At 34.0% G+C, this 23450-nt stretch overlaps 2 protein-coding genes across 2 annotated transcripts; one reads left to right on the forward strand and one right to left on the reverse strand.

Moving 5' to 3' along the window:
• Positions 1-9018: 9018 nt before the first annotated feature.
• LOC145612031 (transcription termination factor MTERF8, chloroplastic-like) lies at positions 9019-10737 on the forward strand. The gene has a single exon (XM_081667409.1). It carries the CDS (start codon positions 9140-9142, stop codon positions 10280-10282), a length of 1143 nt encoding a protein of 380 aa, XP_081523535.1. The 5' UTR covers positions 9019-9139; the 3' UTR covers positions 10283-10737.
• A 3121-nt stretch (positions 10738-13858) lies between these two features.
• On the reverse strand, positions 13859-18987 carry LOC145612156 (tryptophan synthase beta chain 1-like). Its single transcript, XM_081667529.1, has 5 exons — positions 18622-18987; positions 17784-18140; positions 15553-15986; positions 14977-15071; positions 13859-14530 (listed from the first exon to the last, which is right to left on the reverse strand). Exons 1-5 carry the CDS (start codon positions 18895-18897, stop codon positions 14235-14237), a joined length of 1458 nt encoding a protein of 485 aa, XP_081523655.1. The 5' UTR covers positions 18898-18987; the 3' UTR covers positions 13859-14234.
• Positions 18988-23450: the final 4463 nt, after the last annotated feature.

Raw genomic sequence — 23450 nt, forward strand, 5'->3', positions numbered from 1 at the left:
TGATACGGAGTAGTAAGATCGTTCATTTAAAACAAAAATTGGACCTGGACCTTTTTGTGACCCCCTTTTTTTCCCCTCTATTTTATCTTTTTCTAGTTTAATAAATTGAGCAAAGTTTCTTATGCTACTCGTAATTAATACAGGTTTGGTCCTCAAAACTTCAAAGGTCAAAATATCAGAGAGAAAGAGAAAATGATGTAATATTATTGGTTTGTTTCTTTATCAGCTACTAGTCATAAGAATAGCAACTTTAATATTATTGGTTTGTTTCTTTATCAGCTAGACAATGATGTAATATTATTGGTTTGTTTTTTTTATCAGCTACACAATGATGTAATATTATTGGTTTGTTTTTTTATCAGCTAGACAATGATGTAATATTATTTTGTAGCAACTTTAAGATTGTAAAACTTATTTTATTTTATTTTATTTACAAAATAAGCATATATTGCATATATTTAAGCAACAATGGTATTACAGATACCATATTATCATTATTACCACAATACCATTATTACTAGTAGATGTTCAAAACCTCTTTAGAGAAAACCATTCATCAAATACTCTAAACTTCTCCAAATAAATCCACTCAAAACCTAGAAGAATAATAACAATCATTCGACGTGCTGTTCTACTCTAGAAGATCATCCGTGGAAGAGCTCAAGCCTCGACGGCCCTTAACACGAAGGAAAGAAGAACTTCAAAATATCAAACACATCATAATTTCGGTCCTCTAAATCAAATAGTCATTGATCGAGATCAAGCCTCTACGACCCTCAATCAATAATTCAATTCAAAGATCTACATCAAGTATTCGATCGAGATTAAGCCTCGACGACCCTTAATCAAGAATCAAGTCAATCCGTGAACTATGTCAAAGTCAAAGTGGAGATCAAATCGGAGGAGCAAATTAGAGACTGTACCCATAAATCATCAAATTAATTAAATTAACATTTTGTTGTATTTATTTTGAATCTATATTTTGCAAATTTAAATTATGGGTTTACAAACATCTGAAGATGACTTTTAAATTGACACATACTTCCTCCGTTCTATTAATATTGCACTATTCATCACTCTTGTTTGACCATGTAATATGATTTATACATTAAGCAAAATATAGTTATGTGGGATCTTGTTGGATTCGTCTCATAAAGTACTTTCACAATATCAACTTTTAATAATTTTTATTCTTACACAATTATAAATATTTAGCATATAAAATATATTTTAGGATGTGTAATATCCTCCTTGCAATATTAATAGAATAGTATAATGGTCAAGGCACAATCATCTAATGCCTCTCTAGTCTCTACGGAGTACATATCAATCTTATCAAGCTTTTGTTTTATTATGTACTACGTTGTCTACATAATAATCTGACCAGCCATATGAACCTTTTTATTTTTATTTACTACGGAGTACGTATTTATTTTTTTGAAGAGATCAGCCATTTATATGGGCCTTGCCTAATATATTATTTAAAGGTCCAAATAAACTTTATTTATTTATTTATTTTTATATATGTGGGCACTTCATACACTATACACACGTAAAATTGGCGCTAATTTGACTAATATGAATATCCCAACATTTCAAATAGAGACAATAAGTATATATACACACACATATCAAGCTAAAAAACTTAACAACTTCATACATTTTAAACTACCATTTTCCTTACTTCTTCCAACATTCTTTTGCAAATAAGCTCTTCCTATCTTTTATTTATTTATCATTTTTTATTGCAAAAATGTCAAAGTTGTTAGCTATGCAAATAATCTCCTATGCAATTTCTCTTCTTGTTATCCTACAGATCGTCTCTCCCTCGAGCTCGGTGCTTGCTATTCGCAGTGAACCACCAAGTTATTATTCAGAAATCGCGAAGAATAATAGAGATGGTCAAGATGATACCTTGGTCATTTTACAATGGAGTAATGTTGGGAAGATCGTGTGGCCTTCGTCGTTTATCATGCTGATTTTTGTGGCTTATAAGGTCTGGAGATGCTGCAACAATAATACCGAATTGGAAGGTATATGCATGCTTGCACTTGCACTAAACTTTATTTATTTAGCAAGGTGTAGTAACACTAGCTAACAAGTAACAAACTTAGGATATATATTTATTTATTTATTTAATTGGGGGATGATTGATAAATTTGTACACTAGTAACTATAAGTAACGTGTAATAATCTTGAATTTTGTTTAGAAATAATGATTCTCTAGTATCTTAATAGTAATATATATCAATTACTCTTAAAATTCTTATTGTATGGAATTTATTAGAAAAAACTTAGAAAATTAATCCGTAAATTAGTACATAGTTGTCACTCATTTATTATTACATGCCAAATTGCCAATACAGATAGCATCACTTCTACGGAGACAAGCACAACTAGTGATAATGGTCAAATTGAGATGGTTGGAGTGAAGATTACTTGCTGACTAGTCCTGCCTTGGTGTTGTTCTTCAACTTTGTTGTGGGTGCACGAGCGAATTCACGATGGTTCCGATTAGTTCATCATTAATTTCAATCAAAACTTGTATTTTTAAGAGCTTTGTTGTGTCTCGTATGAGCTAGAGGAGGTGACCTAAGGGTGGTACTTCTCATTGATAATATAAGAGGGACGGCGTCTAAGATCTATCAAATTCTCGTTTAGAGGATTTTTGGGTGATAAATTATGTTACGTGTGAGTGGTGTACGTATGTGACATTCATTAGGTCTAGTGAGGGCGTTGCCCAAATAATTTGTGTACCCATAAAAATTGTTATGAGTAATTGTTGAAGTATATCCCACCAAGTAACACATGTAAGAGTCCCACATTGGTTGAAGAAGAGAGAGTTAAGCACTTTATAAGGCTAAGGGGCTACTCCTCTCATTGCCATATGGTTTTGGGATGGAACCTTCTTGGACTTGTGAAGTGGACTCTCTCTCGGTTTGCGGGTGCGGCCCAGGCCCGCGTTTAACAGTAATATTCTTTGTGTTGTAAAATTGATAGATATCCCCTTTTCTTTGACTTGCATTTGAATTGTTATTTTGTTCAAAGCCTTCTACTTGGATATGTTTTGCATTTTTAGATCTTCTCTATTATTTATTTATTTTTATTTTTTTTGAAGGAGATCTTCTCTACCTAAAAATGCTTCTAATTTTTAGATACTCAGCTCGATTAATAAATATGGTTGGTGTATATCAATTAATTTAAGAAACCTAATGCACTAATAACATGCATATAAATTTAGTTTCAAGGTAAGGAACCGAGGAGTGGAAAAGTGAATTTCTTTTTGTTTTTGAAATATAGGAAAGTGAATGCAATTTAGAGAGAAAGGAGTCCTACAAAGTGGGAAAGGAGGATATTCATCTTGATTTAATTTTTAAATTCTAAATATGTAATTTATAGAATTTTTTATAAACATATAACTTGAGATTTATTTAAATTATGATATTATGTTGATAATTGTGAAAAAAAAAAAGGGAATCAAAAGGGATATTGGCTTAAGAAGGAACTCGTACAATATCCATGGAAAAAATGAATCAATTAATTACTGATACAATTCGAATACAAAGTTTTAAATTTCAATTATATTGTAAATGACATACATGCATAATTGAATGATTTCTATGGAGTACGTAGGCGAGGCACTTATAATTATTTCATTGATTTTTCTAATCACAATGCAACTACGTAATAAGCTAAGAAAAAAATATGAGTATAAGTTTATGATCTTGATAAATAACCCATGGATATATATCATTAGAAAACCATTATGAATAGTGATGAATAAAAATGTCAAACAATCAGGACTCTTCTCCATCTAACAAATCCTCTGCAATTCCCTCCGTACTCTATGCAAGCCCTATATCTCCCCATCAATACTTGCAATCAGATTGATCAAACTTGCAATAAATTTTTCTGGGGTGCTGATCAAGAAAGTAAAAAATCTCCCTATCTGGGCTGGAACTACTTGTGTGGCCCAAAAGTCAAAGGTGGCCTTGGGTTTAGGAATTCTCATCTCCAGAATCTTGTCCTTCTAGCCAAGCTTTGCTGGAAGATTCACAATGGGACTAATCTTGCTTCCAAGATTATCAAAGAAAAATATTGCAGAAGAACTCTTCCAACTGCCTTCAAAAATGGCTCTCATATATGGCAGGCTATGGGTAAAGGGTGGGACATTTTCAGTCACTTTACCCAATGGCTAATAGGCAATGGGAACACTTGTCTATTCTGGCTAGATAACTGGTCTGGTAGAGGCTCTCTTCGGAACCAAATCTCTGGTCCTCTTCCCTACCAAGAAGAGAATGCCACTCTCAGTTCTTTCCTATCCCATAATGGTTGGTGCCTGAATGATATGTCCTTCTACCTCCCTCCCTGTCTAATCTCTAATCTCACTGCTCTCCACTTATTTCCTGATAAGGAGGACACTCCTTTCTGCTCTCTTGGTAAGGGGAATTTCTTTGATTCTGCTCTAGCCTATGATTATCTCTGGACCCAGAAAAATCCATCTGTCTCTTCTGATGAGTTATGGAATTGCATCTGGAGCATTCCTTGTCAACCTGCAAACTGCTTTTTCCTCTGGCAAGTAGCTTGGGAGAGACTTCCCACTGCCCTTCTCCTTCACTCAAGAGATTTACCCATATCCCCCAACTGCCCTTTTTGCCCACATCAACCTGAAACAATCCTACATGTTCTAAGAGACTGCCCAAGAGCTGTGGAAGCTTGGGGTTGTTTCTCTCCACCAGACTCTCTCCTTTCCCAACCCCCCTTGAGAAATTGGTTGAAAGCAAACATAACAAATTCAGATCCTCATACTCCTTCAGGCCAACCTTGGAAGGTTACCTTTGCAATCTGTGCTTGGAAAATTTGGCACAGGAGGAATCTCTGGGTGTTCCAGAAGAAATCAGCCCCCCTACCTTCCTGGTACAATTCTGTTAGATGGCTGATTGCTGAGCTCTCCTATATTGCCCCGTCAGGCCCGGCCCATTACCAACCCCTTCTACTTCTCCTGTTGAGTTGAATCTTCTGTCTTCTTCCATGTTTATTTATGTGGATGCCTCTTATACCATCTTTCCTTCCTCTGCTGGTATTGCCTGCATCTGTAAGTTGGCATCTGGGGACTGGGTTGAAGGGATTGCTAATCATATTTCTGCTATGAGTGCCTTCCAGGCTGAGATCCTAGCTATTGTTGCTGCACTTTTGCTGGTTAAAGAGAGAAGCTATAGCAATGTTGTCATTATGTCTGATTGCCAAAGAGCAGTTCTAGGGATCAATAATCCTAATACTGCTACTGATGAAGCATCATTTATGTATACTCTTTGCAGGGAGCTCCTTCTTGGAAGCAATTCGAAGCTAATCAAGGTGCCGAGGCTAAGGCTGAATCAAGTGGATATGGTGGCCAGGAAAGCAAGGGGTCTAACTCTCTCTAATCACAGTCCTATCTTGGATCAGAACTGGCTTATGTCCTTTACTTCTCTGTTGTGGCAGAATAGCTCTAATTTAGTTAGTACCCTAGATCATAACAATGTTAATGAACTTGGTAGTGTTATATTTGGACCTCTATGGTCATCTAATCAAGGGTGGCCTGTCACCTAATTACATATGTATCTGGCATGTAATGACCTATTTCCGCTTAGTAATCTAATTTAATCGCTCTCTTTAACCAAAAAAAATACTACGATATATACTTTGTTTTAGTTAAAGGACCGATGGGTGGTGAACCCCAATTTAAGATTATACATTTATTAGCCTACACCAAAAAGTGAGAGAGAAGAATTACAATTGGATTTGTCAAAAATCGTCATCATTTTCTACTCTTTTCTTCTTTTCCTAAATGTTGAGAACTTTAGATTTGTACATTTGCTTGACAAATTAGAATAATAATTTAAATGTGGCCTTGACACTTATGCTCTTGACATTACTTTGTTTAAGAGAACTCTTGAGAACCTCTAAACACCTTGTAGTTATTTAATTATTAATCTCTAATGGATAGATTAATAATTGAAGGACTTTAGAATTTCTTGTACTCCCTAGTAATCCTTGTAGTTTTGACTCGCTTCTTTTTTACTTCATTGTTTGTAAATTTCAGTGCTAAGTCACCTCCTCAAATCGACGTAAAGTCGCCCTTGATAAAATTCATTTAAGTGTTTAATTGCATCACTTCTCTTATTATTAGTCTTGTAACAATAGCTTGTACATGAGTATGTATGTTATTCTATTGTATATAAAGCAAAGCTTGGTCTAGTGGTAAGATTTGTATCTCTCAACCTTGAGGCAGTAGGATCAAACTGTAGGGAATTATAGATACTAATTACGGAATAAACAGGAATCATATTCATAAAGCACCAAACCAAGGATCTCATGCATAACACATAAAGAGCAAGAATTTATACCTTTGAAGCGTGATTCCACTAGTGATCGAGCAAGAACAAGGGAGACAAAGAACCCCACGTGTGATTCCTCTACTAAGTCCACGAGCACGGATTAAACCTTCACTTATGCTAGTTAGTTGTGACCAAACACTTCAATCAACCTTCTACGGAGATTTGAGTCACGAGCACACCACGAACTACCCACGTCACCACTACACGCGCCACCCAAGGGAGGGTCGTACGGACAGGGTAGGAGAGAGAGAGAGGGACGAGTGGAGAGAGAGAGTTAGGGTTTTGGGACTTTTGTTGCTTGATTCAATTAACTGTTAATTGATGTATCTAGCAACCCTAGGCATAAATTATATTTATAGATAATATCTAGAAATTAAACCATGTCAAGCCCAAAACCTATTATATTTTTCTAACTACCCAAGCCCAATTATCAATATGGTATGTCATAAACTCATGAGGCCCAATAATGGGCCTCTAACTTGTTTAACCCAATACTCTTGTGTGTGACCTTGTAGGATCCATTCTATAAGGCTTTGGGTCATTTAACTAGCCCAAAGATCAATTGTCACATCTAGCAACAAACATTGACGACCCTATAGAATGAACTAATTATCTCCGATCCATAATCGTGATCCTTAATATATCTAGTAATTGCACTTATCGAAGACATAACTCCATCACAAACCCCACTAGAGGCACTTTGGGGTGAGGATTTTATTACCCTTCCCCTAATAAAATTGACAAAAAATATCTCTAGGCATTATATTAAGAGGGAGTTCATGTTAATCTTTGAGTAACTTCAATCACACGGTGTGACCACTGACCAGCCACAATTACCTTGGCATTGTTGTCTTGGAGGGTATTAGTGAACATGGCTAACATCTCGAAAATTTTTATTTTCGGGCGAAAAAAGGTCAAAAAATTCCAAAATTGAATGCTATTATCTACGCTTTTTGAGGAATTTTTTATGTTACGGGATAGGCGAAAAGTCTTGAGATCTTAGGGGATACATCTTAAGGTCATATAATGACGTTTGGAACCATATATAACCATTATATGTTGTCAAAAATGTCCGTGGTAGACTTCAGTTCACGAAATCGGTGCAAATACGAAAACGGGTAAATTGACCGTTTTAAGGAAAATAGGATGGTTCCACCCACCCAATTAGACTCACGGAGGGTATTAGGGGCCATGGTTAACATCTCGGTAATTTTTATTTTCGGGGCGAAAAAAGGTCAAAAACTTCCAAAATTAAAGGCTATTATCCATGCTTTTGAGGAATTTTTTATGTTACCGGGCTCGGTGGCGAAAGTCTTGAGATCCTAGGCGATACATCTTAGGGTCACATAATGACGTTTGGAACCATATATGACCATTATATGTTGTCAAAAATGTCTGTGGTAGGCTTGAGTTCACGAAATCGGTGCAAATACGAAAACGGGTAAATTGACCGTTTTAAGGCAAATTGAATGATCCACCCACCCAATTGGACTGCAAATGGGTATTAGGGACCATAGTTAACATCTCGACAATTTTTATTTCCGGGCGAAGAATGGTCAAAAAATTCCAAAATTGAAGGCTATTATCCACGCTTTTTGAGGAATTTTTGATGTTACGGGGCTCGGTGGCGAAAAGTCTTGAGATCCTAGGGGATACATCTTAGAGTCATATAATGACTTTTGGAACCATATATGGCCATTATATGTTGTCAAAAATGTCCGTGGTAGGCTTGAGTTCACGAAATCGGTGCAAGTTTGAAAATGGGTAAATTGACCGTTTTAAGGCAAATTGGATGGTTCCACCCACCCAATTGGAATCTCGGAGGGTATTAGGGACCATGGTTAACATCTCGGCAATTTTTATTTCCGGGCGAAAAAAAAGTCAAAAAATTTTAAAATTGAAGGCTATTATCCACGCTTTTTGAGGAATTTTTGATGTTATGGGGCTCGGTGGCAAAAAGTCTTTCTGTTTTTATTTCTTGATTGCTGTTTTTATCATGGAAATAATGCAATACCTCGGGACATCATCCGGGCCTAACACTAGTGTTCTTTTTTAAAAATAGATTTCAATTTTGTTGAAGAATAAACCTTTCAAGTGTCACCACATGTAAGTGTCCCACATTGGTTTAAGAAGAGAGAGTTAAACACTTTATAAGGCTAAGGGGCTACTCCTCCTATTGCCATATGGTTTTGGGATGGAACCTCCTTGGACTTGTGAAGTGGACTCTCTCTCTTTGTTTGCGGGTGCGGCCCAGACCCGCGTTTATCATGGTATCAGAGCCAGGTTCACGGTTTGGGACCTCTAATGACATTAAGTATTCTGGGCCAAATTGAATTGGATCAAGTGATCCTTAAGTTAAAAGGGACCTTACATGTGAGGGGGAGTGTTGAAGAATAAACCTCTCAAGTGTCACCACATGTAAGTGTCCCACATTGGTTTAAGAAGAGAGAGTTAAACACTTTATAAGGCTAAAGGGCTACTCCTCCTATTGCCATATGGTTTTGGGATGGAACCTCCTTGAACTTGTGAAGTGGACTCTCTCTCTTTGTTTGCGGGTGCGGCCCAGGCCCGCATTTATCAAATTTCATACAAGTATTTGGTGTAAAATGTAATGCTCGTGGCCTCGTGGGTAGAACAGGCTCAAAACCTAGTTAAGATTAATTTGACAATGGACTTATGGAGTACTCTTCATGTCCAATTAGCACAATTTAGTCTTTTCTTTCTTGATTTTGTCTAAAAAAAAACTTTGAATTGAATCTCAAATGCTGAAACTGTGCTCTAATGGCGTCCAATTCCGGACCTATTTTTCTCTCCACCTCAATCGCTTGTTTCTATACTCAACATCTTCTGCAACTGAAAAATCTCCCTCTTCTATGGTGGATTTCATGGTTAACTCTCTAGGTTTTTCAAGAAAAGAAGCAGCTATTTCCTGGAGTAAGGTCAGTAAATCAAATAGCATTAAATCCACTCAAAACCCTTGTTTAGTTGTTGATTTCTTGAAACAACGAGGATTTAGCAATACCCAGATGAAAAGACTTATATTTTCTTTGCCAATTTTGCTGAAATGTAGTGTTGATAGAACCCTAATTCCCAAATTTAAAGCTTTAGAAGAATTGGGTATTTCTGGTTCTGATTTAGCTGATATTGTTGCTACAAATTCTTCAATTTTAAGAAGGGGTTTTACCAATCGGATTATACCCATGATAAGTTATGTGAAATCAATTGTGGGTGATGACAAAAAATTCTTCAAACTTTTGAAGAGATCATACTGGTTGATGAGTGTTGATATTGCTGCAGGATTACAGCCTAATATAGAGCTGTTTAGAAAGTATGGTTTCAGTAATGAAAGAATTCTGTATCTTTTAGTTCAATATACTGAGGTTTTTGGGCATGATCCTAAAAGGGTTGAAGAGATTTTAAAGAAGGTCCATGAGGAGTTTGGGATTCCTCCCAAGTTGATTCAGTTTTCTGATGCTGTTGTATTGCTAGCTTCGTTGAGTGAGAAAACCCTGGAAACTAAGTATGGGATTTTTAGGAGCTTTGGATGGACTGATTCTGATATTAAGGTTATGATGAGGAAGACACCGCGGTGTTTGGTGTTGTCGGAGAAAACAATTCGTGAGCGGTTGAATTTTTTCATCAATGAGTTGGGATGCCAACCAGGGTACTTAGCAAATCGTTCTTATGTGATGTCATATAGTATGACTGATAGGGTTTTGCCGCGCTATACTATATTAAAGGTCTTGGAAGAGAGGAAACTTATCACTGTTAAAGTGGGAATGTTGACGGCTGTATGCAGCTGCGAGTCTTTTTTCTTAAACAAGTTTGTGGTACCCTACAAAGATGAGTTACCTGAGCTCTGTACAGCTTATATTTGTAGGGTAAAAGGGACTTCTACTACTTAGATGAGGGAATTTTGACTGAACAAGTGACATTCTTTAAGAGCTGTCATCATTTTCTTAGGAGATGAAGATAACAAAGAATGAATGTGGCTCTATTCTTCATAGTTACGAGTAGAACAGAAATATGAAAAATTCTGTTTGATTTTCAAGCTAGGGTGGCTTATGTTAGAAGCTTCATCAAAATAATATTCATGCCAGAAAGGTGTGGTAGCAGTGGCTATCATGAAGATTGAAGACACATTTAGCAAATGGTATATGAGGTGGAGTGAACCTCCATTCTGGTTAGTGGTAGTGTTGCAATCTGTCAGCTGGTAGTGATTAGAGGAACATTTTTGAACATTTTTGAACATTTTTGTGATCAGTAAATTTTTACTCTATGTAACTGAGTAACAGAGTGACTGTTTTAAGAAATTACTTGATTAAACTTCTCTCTAAAGGTATGCAAAAGTATTGTCATATTGATTGAGGATTGAGAACCTAATTAATTACTGTGTAATAGTTAGGATTATCCAGAAGAAGACCAGGGGTCAGGTACCCTAGATTCTTCCCTGCTGATTTATGATATTAACATGGTCTATCATGTATTTCTTCAGGGCGAGCTGAAAAATAAAATTATTTTTGCTGAAACTTTTGTCATAGAATTTTCTAAGATATTATACAACATACTTTGTGTTTGATTCTATGAAGAGAAGATTAAAGAATAGTGAACTGTAAACCCCAAATGCCCAAACTCATTTCCACCATGCTTTAACATGCTATGGTGCTATTTTTGGTGTTTTCATTATCATTCAATACTCTCTCTCTCTGGTAGAAATTTGATAACATTCCTCAATCATGCAATTCTAGTTTATTTACTAGAACTATATGTTTCTTTGATGCATTTCATGGAGATACTTTTGGAAAGGGTCTGAGAAATTCAAAGTTAAGATGTAAGAGGCATTCTTTCACATCTTGTCTACTGATTATAAAGATGCTATGTGCATAACTTGATTTCTCTATTTGTCCATAGGGAAGTTAGTTTAAGTTGTGTTGTAAATGCCATGAGAGAATTTGTTACTTGGATCAGTGTTTTTTCTTTCTTAGCTCCTTTATTATGTACTTAGCCTGTTGTTTAATATTGTGTTTTGTTAAATTGACAGTTTGTGTGCTGCTTAGTGCTGGAATTATGTTTCTGACAGATTCTACATGGTCGTTGTTCTTCAGGTAACGGAGCTTGATAGTTGCTTGTATAATTTGCTTATGACTTGAGATGATAGTTATGTTTAAGGTTGTGTACTTTCTTTGATTATTCTTGATCAATATTGTTGGCTTACTAATTTGTTATTAGCTGTTAATACGAAGTATAATTTATACTCTCTTCATCTCATTTTTCTTGCCTCATTTGACTGCTTTTTAGGTCAAATGGGGCAAGTAAATTGAGCCGGAGGGAGTACTAAATACTTGCATTTGCTGTAGACTGCAGTACATAGTTTTATAAATTCTGGAACGCCTAGCTGATTATTGGGATATAGGCAGTCTTTGAATAATGAATTCCCCTTACCAAAAACAGCCCATTTAGTAGGAGGTTATAAAGGGAGGTTATGAATTAATTTGTAATTTTGCAATGAATCTATCGTGCAAATAACCATGATAATGTAAGTATGTTTCCTCATCCCCAAACATGTGTTTATATTTTCATAAATATCTATTACCACTCAGTACCACTCCCTGGTGATGTATGGTAATCAATTATGAAAAATATAGATACTCTGAGATGATCTAACATTCCATGAGCATTGGTATAGAAATTTCCTTTCAAATGTCTTTACAAATTTTTTTTCATTACTAACTACTGATAAATTTTGAAACAATATAACAAGGCTTTGGAGCTTCCATACTAAAACCAATTGGCAATAGTAGGAGGTACTCCTCTACCTTATAAAGTGGAACCACCTCTCCTTTTTCTCCAATGTGGGACACTCACAAGTGATACACATTGGGTTCCAACACTCCCCCTCACTTGTGAGTGTCTAGAGGCCCCTTAACCAGTGGCTTGACAAATACCCAGTTATAAACGGCCCAACAAACCTGGGCTCTGATATCATGATAAATTTCGAAACAATATGAAATGGGCCTGGGCAACCCGAACAAGGAGGAGGAGAGTTTGGGCCACAAACAAGGCTTTGGAGCTTCCATACTAAAACCAATTGGCAATAGTAAGAGGTACTCCTCTACCTTATAAAGTGGAACCACCTCTCCTCTTTCTCCAATGTGGGACACTCACAAGTGATACACATTGGGTTCCAACAACTACTTACCAAACAGGTACATATATTTTAGAATGTAATTAGGCTATAATTATGAGTCTCCAGGATGTGTGTTTTGGCTAAAACATTCTGGTTAATCACCTGATTTCCCCTAATATTATCATTTTACTGTCAGTTCTCCCTACTATTGTTTCTTCATTTAGTGGGAGCAAGTGGTAACATTGTCTTCTGTGGCCTAGACAAAATCAAACTAGAATTTAGTCAATTTACACTTAATTCTGATGAAATTTAGACGAGTGATTGGTGAAAGGAGGATTCTTATAAGCTTTATATGACAACCCGAATTTCTTAGCTAGCTATTTATCTGTTATAGTATTGGGTCATGAAGTGATTCACTCCCAAGCAACACATCAATATCCTTCAATTCATAAAGAAGTTGTTTAAGAATCTGATTGACTGAGATCAAACTTTTTCTTCTAAGCACTTTATCTTCCCCTACGTTTGGTGCTTTTTAGGCATATGAGCTTCTGCTTTGACTGTTTTTTGTGTGTCCGAAATAGAGATTTAGGCTTCATTCTGCTTACTTGAAAACTTTATAACTTACTTACTAAAACTTATCTGAAGTGCTACACATATATAAGATATATTTCAATTGTAAACAGAATGTGATAGCCTTTATCTGAATTTATTGGCCTTAATTTGACTTATTTTTCTTGTAAGGTAAAAAGAATGAAGCCTTAGTATCTACTTTTATGCTATTTATTACACGTTGGTTCAAAAAATATATTGATTGCCACAAGCTCACAAAGTTATAGAGTTCACTGTGTTATATTTTGCTGATGGTATCACAAATATATTGCTCAACATGAGCTGTGATTTCTTCTTCCCTGCAATAAACAAATTCCAAAGATTCGTGTTCAAGCGCCTCAAGGCTCAAACGTAGTGGCCTAATCCATAATGTTTAGGGAGACTAGGTTTTCCTTGCAACTTGCAAGACATTTGTGTTCGGTATGTGGATGCTACTGATTATGCGGGGGGAACTTAGGATTCTTAAATGCTGATGTTTGGATTCTAAATGCCAAATGTTGTGAATTGTTGGGTAATTGGGTTGTGAAATTGTTCTGTCTGGCAATGAAACAAATTCTGAAGATTCGTGGTTGAGTGTCTCGAGCATAGTGGCCATAATTCATAATGCGTGGGGAGAAAGCAAACTTGCAACTAGTTTGGTGTTATTTGAGATGAAATAAATATCCCATGAAGAGCTGCCCTTTGAACTCATTAATCAGTTACTTCGTATTTGATATGAAGAGAAGGCTACTGCTCAAAATATGAATTTGCAGGCTTGAAAGGGACGCAGCTGGTTACAGCTATCCCCGGTGTCATGTCATTAATCTGCAAAAGGCTTCAACATTGCATATTTTGGAATTACAGTAGCTAGCCACACTAAGTTATGAGAATGGCTTTCTCTTCTAGCCTATACTTTCTTTCACCACTACACCTATTTAAATTTTTGTTATCTATTAATGTATATATTATGGCTCCAGCAAAGAGAAGACCGTCGTTGTGACGTGATTACATATATACAGAATATGATTATTTTATTGGCCCGACTCCTGAGGGCTTTAATCTCCAAAGAGGTAGAACTAGTCTTATCTTCCTGATAATCTCTTCGTACTTATATTTATTGGTTGCATGTGTAGCCTTTTCTTCTAGTGCAAGACCTTTGTACTCTCTGTGCCAAAACTTATATGTTGTTCAGATGGAATATCCTTGCAGTCATAGTGAGAACTGTTTGATGGATTATTTTTTCCTACCATAGCATTGAATAAGAGAAGTTGGTCAAGCTTCTGAACAGTGGCGGCATCCTTGTCACCCCGCCCACTGCAGTTGACCACAACCTTGGTGCCATGAGGCAGAGTAGGGCACAATTTCTCCAGGGCAGCTATTGCATGCGAGGCTTCCAGGGCCGGGAAAATTCCTTCAAACCTGCACAACCTCTTGTATGCTGCAAAAGAAACAGCACATTTTATTCAGGTTAGAGGATCTACCCTCTTAAACTGTATTAACTTGCCATTTCCTTGGAAAAAGCCAATTGGGACCATAATACTTTTTAGTGTACATGAAGTATTCCCTGTCTTATCCAAAGCTTGTCGAGTAAATTTGAAAACTATTTTTAGAGAAAAGATTTGGTTAAGATTTGGTTAGAACAATTAAATTGTGTGAAAGGGAATACTCCATGTCCACTAAATGTATGTATATTCTTATCATGATGAATGAGCTAATTGCAGTTGGTAGTCTGAAAGTTGCAGAACCTAATAAATGAAGGAAAAGTATATAGATGTCCAAAGCAAGAGAGGAACTAGGAGATCCACGTCCTCTCTCCCGTTGTAGAAAGCATTCTAACAAGGGTATGGTCCCTCCCTCCCCATTATGCTTTGAGGTGTTGCTTACCATTAAGGGCCTCTTCATCTCTGACCGCATGGAACTCTGCTCGCCCACTGTCCTTCAGGTAGCTGAGCTCTGGTCCAACCCCTGGACACTCTAACCTGCAAGTTCATGTAAATCATAATTTAGATATGTTAAAGCTTTGTACTCAATTAGTATGTCCAGTCTATGTGGATGTAACGAGTATTTGGTAGATCATTAGATATTTAGATTATATGTAAATTTGTCAAGGTTTATGGTATAGTCACCCTATTAGTGCTGTCTATTCCATTTAACTTGTAATGATGCAGACTTTTTTTTTTTTTTTTTTTTTAATAGTAATGATGCTGACAATTTTTTTTTTTAAATACTTGTAGTAATGATGCTGACATTTGAACCTCCTTAATGTTGCCAATATATCGCAAACTTCTTGTCTTTCCATTATAATCTTGTCATTCGGGTACAGTTTATGTTGGTTCAAGGATCAGTCAATGTTTGTCATTTTTTTTTTCCCGACAGCATTGTCTGTCAAAAGACTTGTGTATAACCATAAACGACGGTTAAATCGATTCAAATTATATGTAGTAGTGCATGTATACTCACCCAACACCAATTGAATACGGACCTACGATCTGACCATAGTCATCTTGTAACAAGTAGCTCATAGCTCCATGATAAACACCAACTTCTCCTTTAGATAAGGTAGCCGAGTGCCATCCACTTTCTAATCCATGTCCGGCAGCCTCTACTCCAACCAAACGCACCCCTTCGTCTTCTATGAATTCGTGGAACAAACCCATTGCATTCGATCCACCTCCTACACACGCCACCAGAACGTCTGGTTTCCCACCCCATTTCTCCATTGCTTGTTTCCTCACCTCCTTCCCTATGACTGATTGGAACTCCCGAACCATCGTCGGGCATGGGTGTGGTCCGATAACCGACCCCGGCAAGTGATAACTGGTCTCTAAGTTTGCCACCCATTCTCGGACTGCTTCTGAACTTGCGTCTTTGTAGTTCCCATCTACCGATTTGACCTTCATTTAACATGTATTCATTAGTATAAGCATATCAATTATGGACTTGGTCAAAAAAAAAAAAAAAAAAAAATCCCTTTGTTAAGAGTTAATTAATTTAGTCAAGGTGTGAATGTCCACACTCCAATTTTTTCATTGCATTTAATGTAGTAGCCAACCCTAATTGCCATTCTCTAAGGTTATAGCCCACAATGTAATAGTGATTCTTACTACTATGAATAACCACGCAATTTCACTTGTATGATGTACACAAATATATTACCAAGAGTAATACATACAAGTAGTAATACTTCTCTTATTACCTTCTTCTCTTAATCCTCTAATTTCTATATATTTCATAACAAACTTAAGGTTTTGGTCAAAAAAATGCTATAGGGCATTAGGGCCAGATGACAACTTAAAATGTGTCTTCGAATCACGTGGTTGATGATGTCACTGGCTGAAAATAACATAATTTTCCGATATTTCATATATCTAACAATAATTGACTTACATTCTAAAAAATTTGGTATTAGTTAACTAATACGAATACTGAGTACAGAATAATATCTATGATGCGATTCTAGTCACATGCTATCTTGAATAGACGGTTATTTACGTCGTAATAATATAATTAGTTAACTAGTTATTGGTGCAGGCGATGCCCCGAATCCGGATCGTTATAAATTTGTAAATTTGATCAATATTAAATTTAGAAGGTTAATGTTCAACCGTATTTATAAGTAAATGAAAATATAGTAATAAGTATTCAATGAATAATTAAATTTGACTCAATTTTTTGTATAAAACATCATGAGTGAATACCATGTACTTTACACTTAAAAATAAAAAGTATTTTCATACAAATTAGATGGTAGATTATCGTGTAACTTACTAAGGAATTACATGATATTATTAAAGACGAAAATTAAGTAGAGAAGTTACACTTATGAAGAGTTTTTCAAGTAGACTAACATAATTACTATAAGGAGGTTATATCTATAAAGAGTATTTATAGGAAATTGTACATTAATACAATATGTATAGGCAAAGAGCAATGACACATAGGATGACACGTAAAATTCATGTAGTGCCAAACTATCTTGAGATAAGGGTGACACCTGATGACAATACCATGTTGTCCCTTTTAAATTTTAATAATATTATAGAATTATAGATTGCAGATACGGGTCTTGAGTGCATGACATCACGTACACTAGTCTTGTTGACATCATAAGTTATTGTATCGCTACCCCATAATTGATAATTGTTAGTGCACAGTAAGGTCAACTTCGAATTTATCTATGACAGATTGTAGTGTTCTTTTACGTGTACCCCGTTGAGTTCGTGAAAGAAAATAAGGTTCAAAATTACTCCGTACAAAATTGATGTTTACACTATAGTTATCTTTAAAATGACCATCATTGTACTTAATTTATATTGATTGATTATTAATTTATTTCTTGGTCAAATCTATTAAAAATGATTATCATTTTTAGAAATTCACTTTTTTAGACATTAATTAAAATGATTTTTGAGGAAAAAGAATTGATATCTTTTTTATAAAAAATAATTTTTAATAAGTTTGACCAATCAAAAAAATAGGAAATCGGTCGATAAAAATTAAATGTAGTGATAGTCGTTTTAAGAATGACTACCGTAAAATATTTACGTACAATATACTTTTTTTTTTTTCTGGTTCTTTTGTGGTTAATGAGTTTTTATCACATTTGTTGATATACAATTTCAATCAATAACTTGTACTAAAGAGCATGCTTAATTAAACTTAACAAAGTTATTGAGAAATGTTATGTTTACCTGTGCCCCTAGAAGCTTCATGAGGCGTACATTAGATGGTTGCCTCTCTATATCCAATCTACCCATGATTATGGTACAAGATAGGCCGAGCTTAGCGCACACGGCAGCAGTGGCCACACCATGCTGCCCGGCGCCTGTTGCCGTCACAATGCTCATACGTCCCATACGTTTAGCGAGCATGGCTTGCGCAAGGGCGTTGTTGATCTTGTGAGCACCTCCGTGGTTGAGATCCTCCCTTTTTAAGTATATTTCCGGCCCACGCCCGTCTTTGTCCTTGTAGTGTTCCGATAGCCTTTGTGCGTGGTATAAGGGTGTTTCACGTCCTACATAGTCCCTTAGAGCCGTCCCTAGCTCATTCTGAAATGATAAAAATAGAAGGCACGTATGAATAATATTACCGTCAAATTCACGAAAAAATACAATCTAAACAACATTAGTAACAACTTTATTATTTTTTTTAAGAGAACATTAGTAACAACATAATCACAAGTTTACAACATATATATACATACTCAAATTAAAACTCGAACTTTAAGTATCAAGTAGTTCATGACCTTTACTATAAGTACTTTGGTATACATATGTGTAGTATATATATTAAAATTTAGAATACAAAAACTAAAATATTATTATCAATCGTTATTTTTGTATTGAACAGTTGATGTTATAATGGCGGCTTAAAATGAAATATATACCAGTGAAACATCTATATGTGTGTCTACGTCACTAAATGTACGGCCAACATGTACGAATGATATGGTATGGTATGGTATGATGGTTAGTAATTACGCACATACCATGCACCCTTTTATCTAATTAAACAAATTAAACAACTAACCTGAAACTCAACATCATTGAGGGCTTTGTTGAATTCATCTTCAAGGTCATTCAAGCATGTCACTAAAAGTTCAGGCACATATTTCCCACCAAATTTCCCAAATTTTCCAGTACTTGTACTACTACTATGGTTCATTGATAATGAGCAATTAAGTGATTTAAAAGGAGTGGTATATTTAACCAATTTTCTTCCCTTTTTTTCATTGTTACACAATTTATTTTTTAACAAAAAAATAGAAGACTGAAGACTACAAACTTTGCTCATTTTAGAAAACATAAAATAAAATAAAATAAAATAAATTGAGATAATTATTATTTTTTTTTTCTGTCTCTCTCTTGAAACTAAATTGATCAACTATATTGTTGAATGAGAGGTTTTTGGTTACATACATTATTTGGAATATGGGCAAGCTTTATTTATAGTACTAAAAAGATACCTTTGGCAAGTTGAATAATGCAACAACAGCCAGTACATCGGCACATGTAAAATGTTCTATGCAACATACATACATTCGTTCCTAGGATAAAATGAGTCCTTTTTATGGTCGGGTACGGTGTGGCCGTGTGGGGGCTTAATGAGCGAGGTCACTCAATATTGATTCGACCTATTTTTTGCACTATATGGAAAAGTCATAGTCAAGTTTGAAACTTGTCATCCTATATATACGTCCAATTATTCATACGTACATGCATTTTAAGCCGATAGATGTTTTAGCTGTTATACTTGTACGGGTGATAATGAGTCGAGTTAAGCTTAAGTTTAAGTTGGAGTTTTGATTTGTTGTTCCTAATATAGCTTGTGGAAATGGTTTATGGATAAGAGGATACATATCTCATAAAATTACGTGAATTATTGCATAGTTGAAAGAAATGACTATCTACTTGATTGCAACAAAAGAGAAGCTTTATTAAGTTAGGACTTAAGATTTTTTTAAATTGAATTTTATTGGTTAGTAAGAATTTGTTGAGTGATTAAGAAAAAACAATTTACATATAAAAATTAGTAGTAAGTCAAAATTATCACTCCTTTTGTCCTATTTTTTACTTGTCCAATTTCAAGTTTTAACCAAAAGTTTAACTTTGCAAGAAAAAAGTCAATGCAAAGTCAATACTTTTTTGCTCGTGGAATACAGGCAAAATTACCCTTTACTTTATCTATTACATCACGTTTTAATTGTTTTGGTGTTTAGAGAGGCACAGGAACATGTGATGTCATCATTACAGATATAAGATTGAAATTCTACCGTTGTCAATCATTAATGGGTGAAAGTGATAAGTACTACTTCGAGCTAACTAGAGATAAGATTGTCCTTGCTTAGCTTATCATCTTGTGATAAAACGTGGTGATGTATAACACTATTTAGTGGTTATTTGATAGTCGGTTAAAAATAGTGGTAAAGAGAAATTATAAATTATATATGTGTACTGTACAAATTCTTAAATGAACCTGGTTCACACTAATTTATTGTGGACCACTAACATTAGAGAAATTATGGTTGTTTTATTAATAAAAAAAAAGGTCACTATAATAAAATGAAGGTCACTATGTTGAAAATAAAAGTCATTTTGGTAATATATAGGCTATAAGAGGTTAATTTTTTCAATGAAATATTTTATAAGGTCAATATAAATAGGAAAAGGTGACTATGTTAAAATTAAGGTTATAACGTCGTACTTCAAGTTCACAATAGTATTAAACGTTATACAACTTTTAATAAAGGTTACTATGTTAAAAACAAGGTTACTATGTTAAAAATAAGGGTCACTATTTTCAATATAATGTCAGTTCCGTGTGTATAAACCTCGGGTCCACAATAATATTATTGTAGACCAGATTCACGCAAGTATTTCTGTGTGTACTGCTTTCTATATATTTTATGTAAAGACAAAAAATATCATCACACAGGTTTGACTGAATTTTTTATATCTTTACATAAAATACTCCTTTGTTGCAAATAATAAGACATAGATAGTTTATAAATTTCAAAACTCAAGAGTCTAAAAAATATATAATTTGTCTAATAATTTATATCCGTTTTACCATAGTTCAAATTCACATAAAATGACCATTTTTTTTTAGCCCCAAACTTGAAAAAGATTGAACTTCCTCTAATTAAAACAACCAATGTAGTATTATACCCCAAATCCCCGATAAGTTTTCACAAAAATAACACACCGGTATTGACTTAGTCAAATTAAATGTGCCTCAACAAGTGATAAGATTATCCTCTCTTTCTAATCTATCACTTGGCAATTGTTTTGCGGTGTGATGGTTATTTGACTTATTTCCTATGGCCATCACTTTCGTTGCACTTTTTCTTCACACATTAAAATGCAATAATAATGGTAGGAATAGGAAAGAAAGTTGGTATATTTGTTAGGTAGGTGAATGTGAACATGGGATGAAGGGAGTATAAATGAATAGAGAGGGAGATATGATATAAAATGGGATTAATGAAATCTTTTCGGGTTTCATCTCAAAATCATATATCAATTACAGTAGGTTTTTAAGATATCCGATCCGAAATTTCCGATCCGAAAATCCGATGATCCGATCCGAAATTTAAGATATCCGATCCGGTTTTTAAGGTTTCGGATATCCGAAAAAAATTTCAGATTTTTGGATCGGATACGGATCGGATTTTTTCCAAAAATTTTAACTATCCGATCCGAAACCCGGATATCCGATCCGAAAATTTCGGATCGCAATTTCTCCGATCCGAAAATTTCGGATATCCGAATTTTCGGATTGGATCGGATCGGATATCCGAAATTGAACAGCCCAAGGGTAGTAGTTTCTTAATTTTATATAGTGTACATAACTTTTTCTTTTTTTGACCACACTTATGACGAAGGTTCACTTTATAAGTCCATCAAAGTTCCACCTCAAAATCATACAGCAATGATGGAATTTGCCCCTTAGTCTTATACAACTGATACAATTTTCTCTTTTTTTCGATGCTGAATACACATCCTAATAATCCATCCCTTCTTATTCCCCTCTCATTTGTTTCATGTGCAACAACACTTTTACTTATTATGGGCTTGTTCATGAGTTCGACCCATATTGTGTTTATGTACGACCAAGTAATATGATCTTTATTTTTTTATTAATGTACGAATACGATTAAATCAGGAGATCAAATTGGATCAAATTAATTCATAAAATGTTGAACCAGACAAAATCAAACATTAAAACGTTTAAATTTAATGAAGAGAGGTTAATCATTTAGTTGCATCTCCCAACTTTTTGTATGAAAAATGTAATACATGTGAAAAGAAATTAAAATACTCAATACAGGGTACAACAGTGCTTATAAGAGAGTTCAATGCAGAAATGCAGATCAATGATAGATACACTTTTTTTTCTCTGGAAAGAATGATAGATACACTTTTATTACGTTGTATTTGTTTTCTAATTTTTTTTTTTTTTTTTTTTTTTTTTTTTTTTTTGAGGAAGTTTTGTTTTTCTTATGTTGGTCAAGATGCATGGAATTTAGAAATTAAAAAGGTACCAACACGTTGCGTGCAAATACCTTTATCTTCCGTTGCATATCTCCCTTTCGTTGCTGACATTATCGTTGCCCATCACAATCATTTGGTTATTTTCTAACTACCTTTGCTACAAACTGTTAAATCTAATATACATAAATAAAGTAGGCATTTTTGGAGAGCACTGGGAGCGCCACATAAGAAAAGGTATATTTTCGACCAATTAAAAATTAGATTTCTATTTTATTTTAGAATTAAAAAAAATCACTCGCCACCTAAACAAAAGTGACGAATGAAATTTTAAATTTTTGCCACGTAGGTAAAAACGACGAATAGTAATTTATTAGGATTTTAATTATTTAAAAACACTAAATTTTATCATTTTTATTTGTTACAAAACTAAAAAGAAAAAACTAATATATTTTGATATTTAAAAAATAGAAATTATCATTTGATGTTAATGGTTTTATGCAAATATCTGATGATATGATATTTTCGTACAAAAATTTTAAAACTTATAATGCAAGAAAACAATTAAGATATCACCAAAAAAATACTTATTTACAAAATGTATATGAAAATTTGTGCATCGCACTCCACATAAGCAAAAGTAATATTTCGACCAATGAAAAATTAGATATATTTATTAATTTAGAATTTATATTTTTAGTCGTCATTTAAGAAAAAAGTTAACAAATGAAATTTGAGAATTGAAAACAAAAAATAGTAATTTAAAATTTAAATAATGAATAAAAACAAAAATTATCTATTATATTATCTTTTACATTAGGATTTATATTATTTTAACAAATAATTAGAAATTAAAAAATATGTTTTGATTTAATGATTTTATCTAACTATCCAATAAATGAGATAATATTTATTTCGATTTATAAATTCAAGTTCTATATACGTGAAATTTGAATAAGAATAATTTAAAACTTAACAAAATATTTTATCATAAATTAATGTTAAAATAATAGAATAGAAAATAAAAACAAAAAATATTCAGAAATTACAAATATATATATATATATATATATATATATATATATATGTATATGTTATATATATACATATATGTATATATATATGTATGTATATATATATATACACATATATATATATACATATATATATACATACATATATATATATATACATACATACATATATATATATATATACATACATATATATATATATATATATATATATATATATATATATATATATATACATACATATATATATATATATACATACATATATATATATATATATACATACATATATATATATACATACATATATATACATATATATATATATACATAT

Source organism: Chenopodium album, chromosome 24, assembly GCF_948465745.1.
Source record: "Chenopodium album chromosome 24, dcCheAlbu1.1, whole genome shotgun sequence".
Lineage (NCBI taxonomy): Eukaryota > Viridiplantae > Streptophyta > Magnoliopsida > Caryophyllales > Amaranthaceae > Chenopodium > Chenopodium album.

Excerpts from the sequence above, each read along its gene's own strand:
- LOC145612031 (XM_081667409.1), top strand. The coding sequence starts at position 9,140 with ATGCTGAAACTGTGCTCTAATGGCGTCCAATTCCGGACCTATTTTTCT.
- LOC145612156 (XM_081667529.1), bottom strand. The coding sequence starts at position 18,897 with ATGTTTTCTAAAATGAGCAAAGTTTGTAGTCTTCAGTCTTCTATTTTT. Across the intron at positions 15,072-15,552 it reads CCGTATTCAATTGGTGTTGG|GTTAGAGTGTCCAGGGGTTG; the intron begins GTGAGTATACAT and ends ATGAACTTGCAG. Across the intron at positions 14,531-14,976 it reads AGATGAAGAGGCCCTTAATG|CATACAAGAGGTTGTGCAGG; the intron begins GTAAGCAACACC and ends TTTCTTTTGCAG.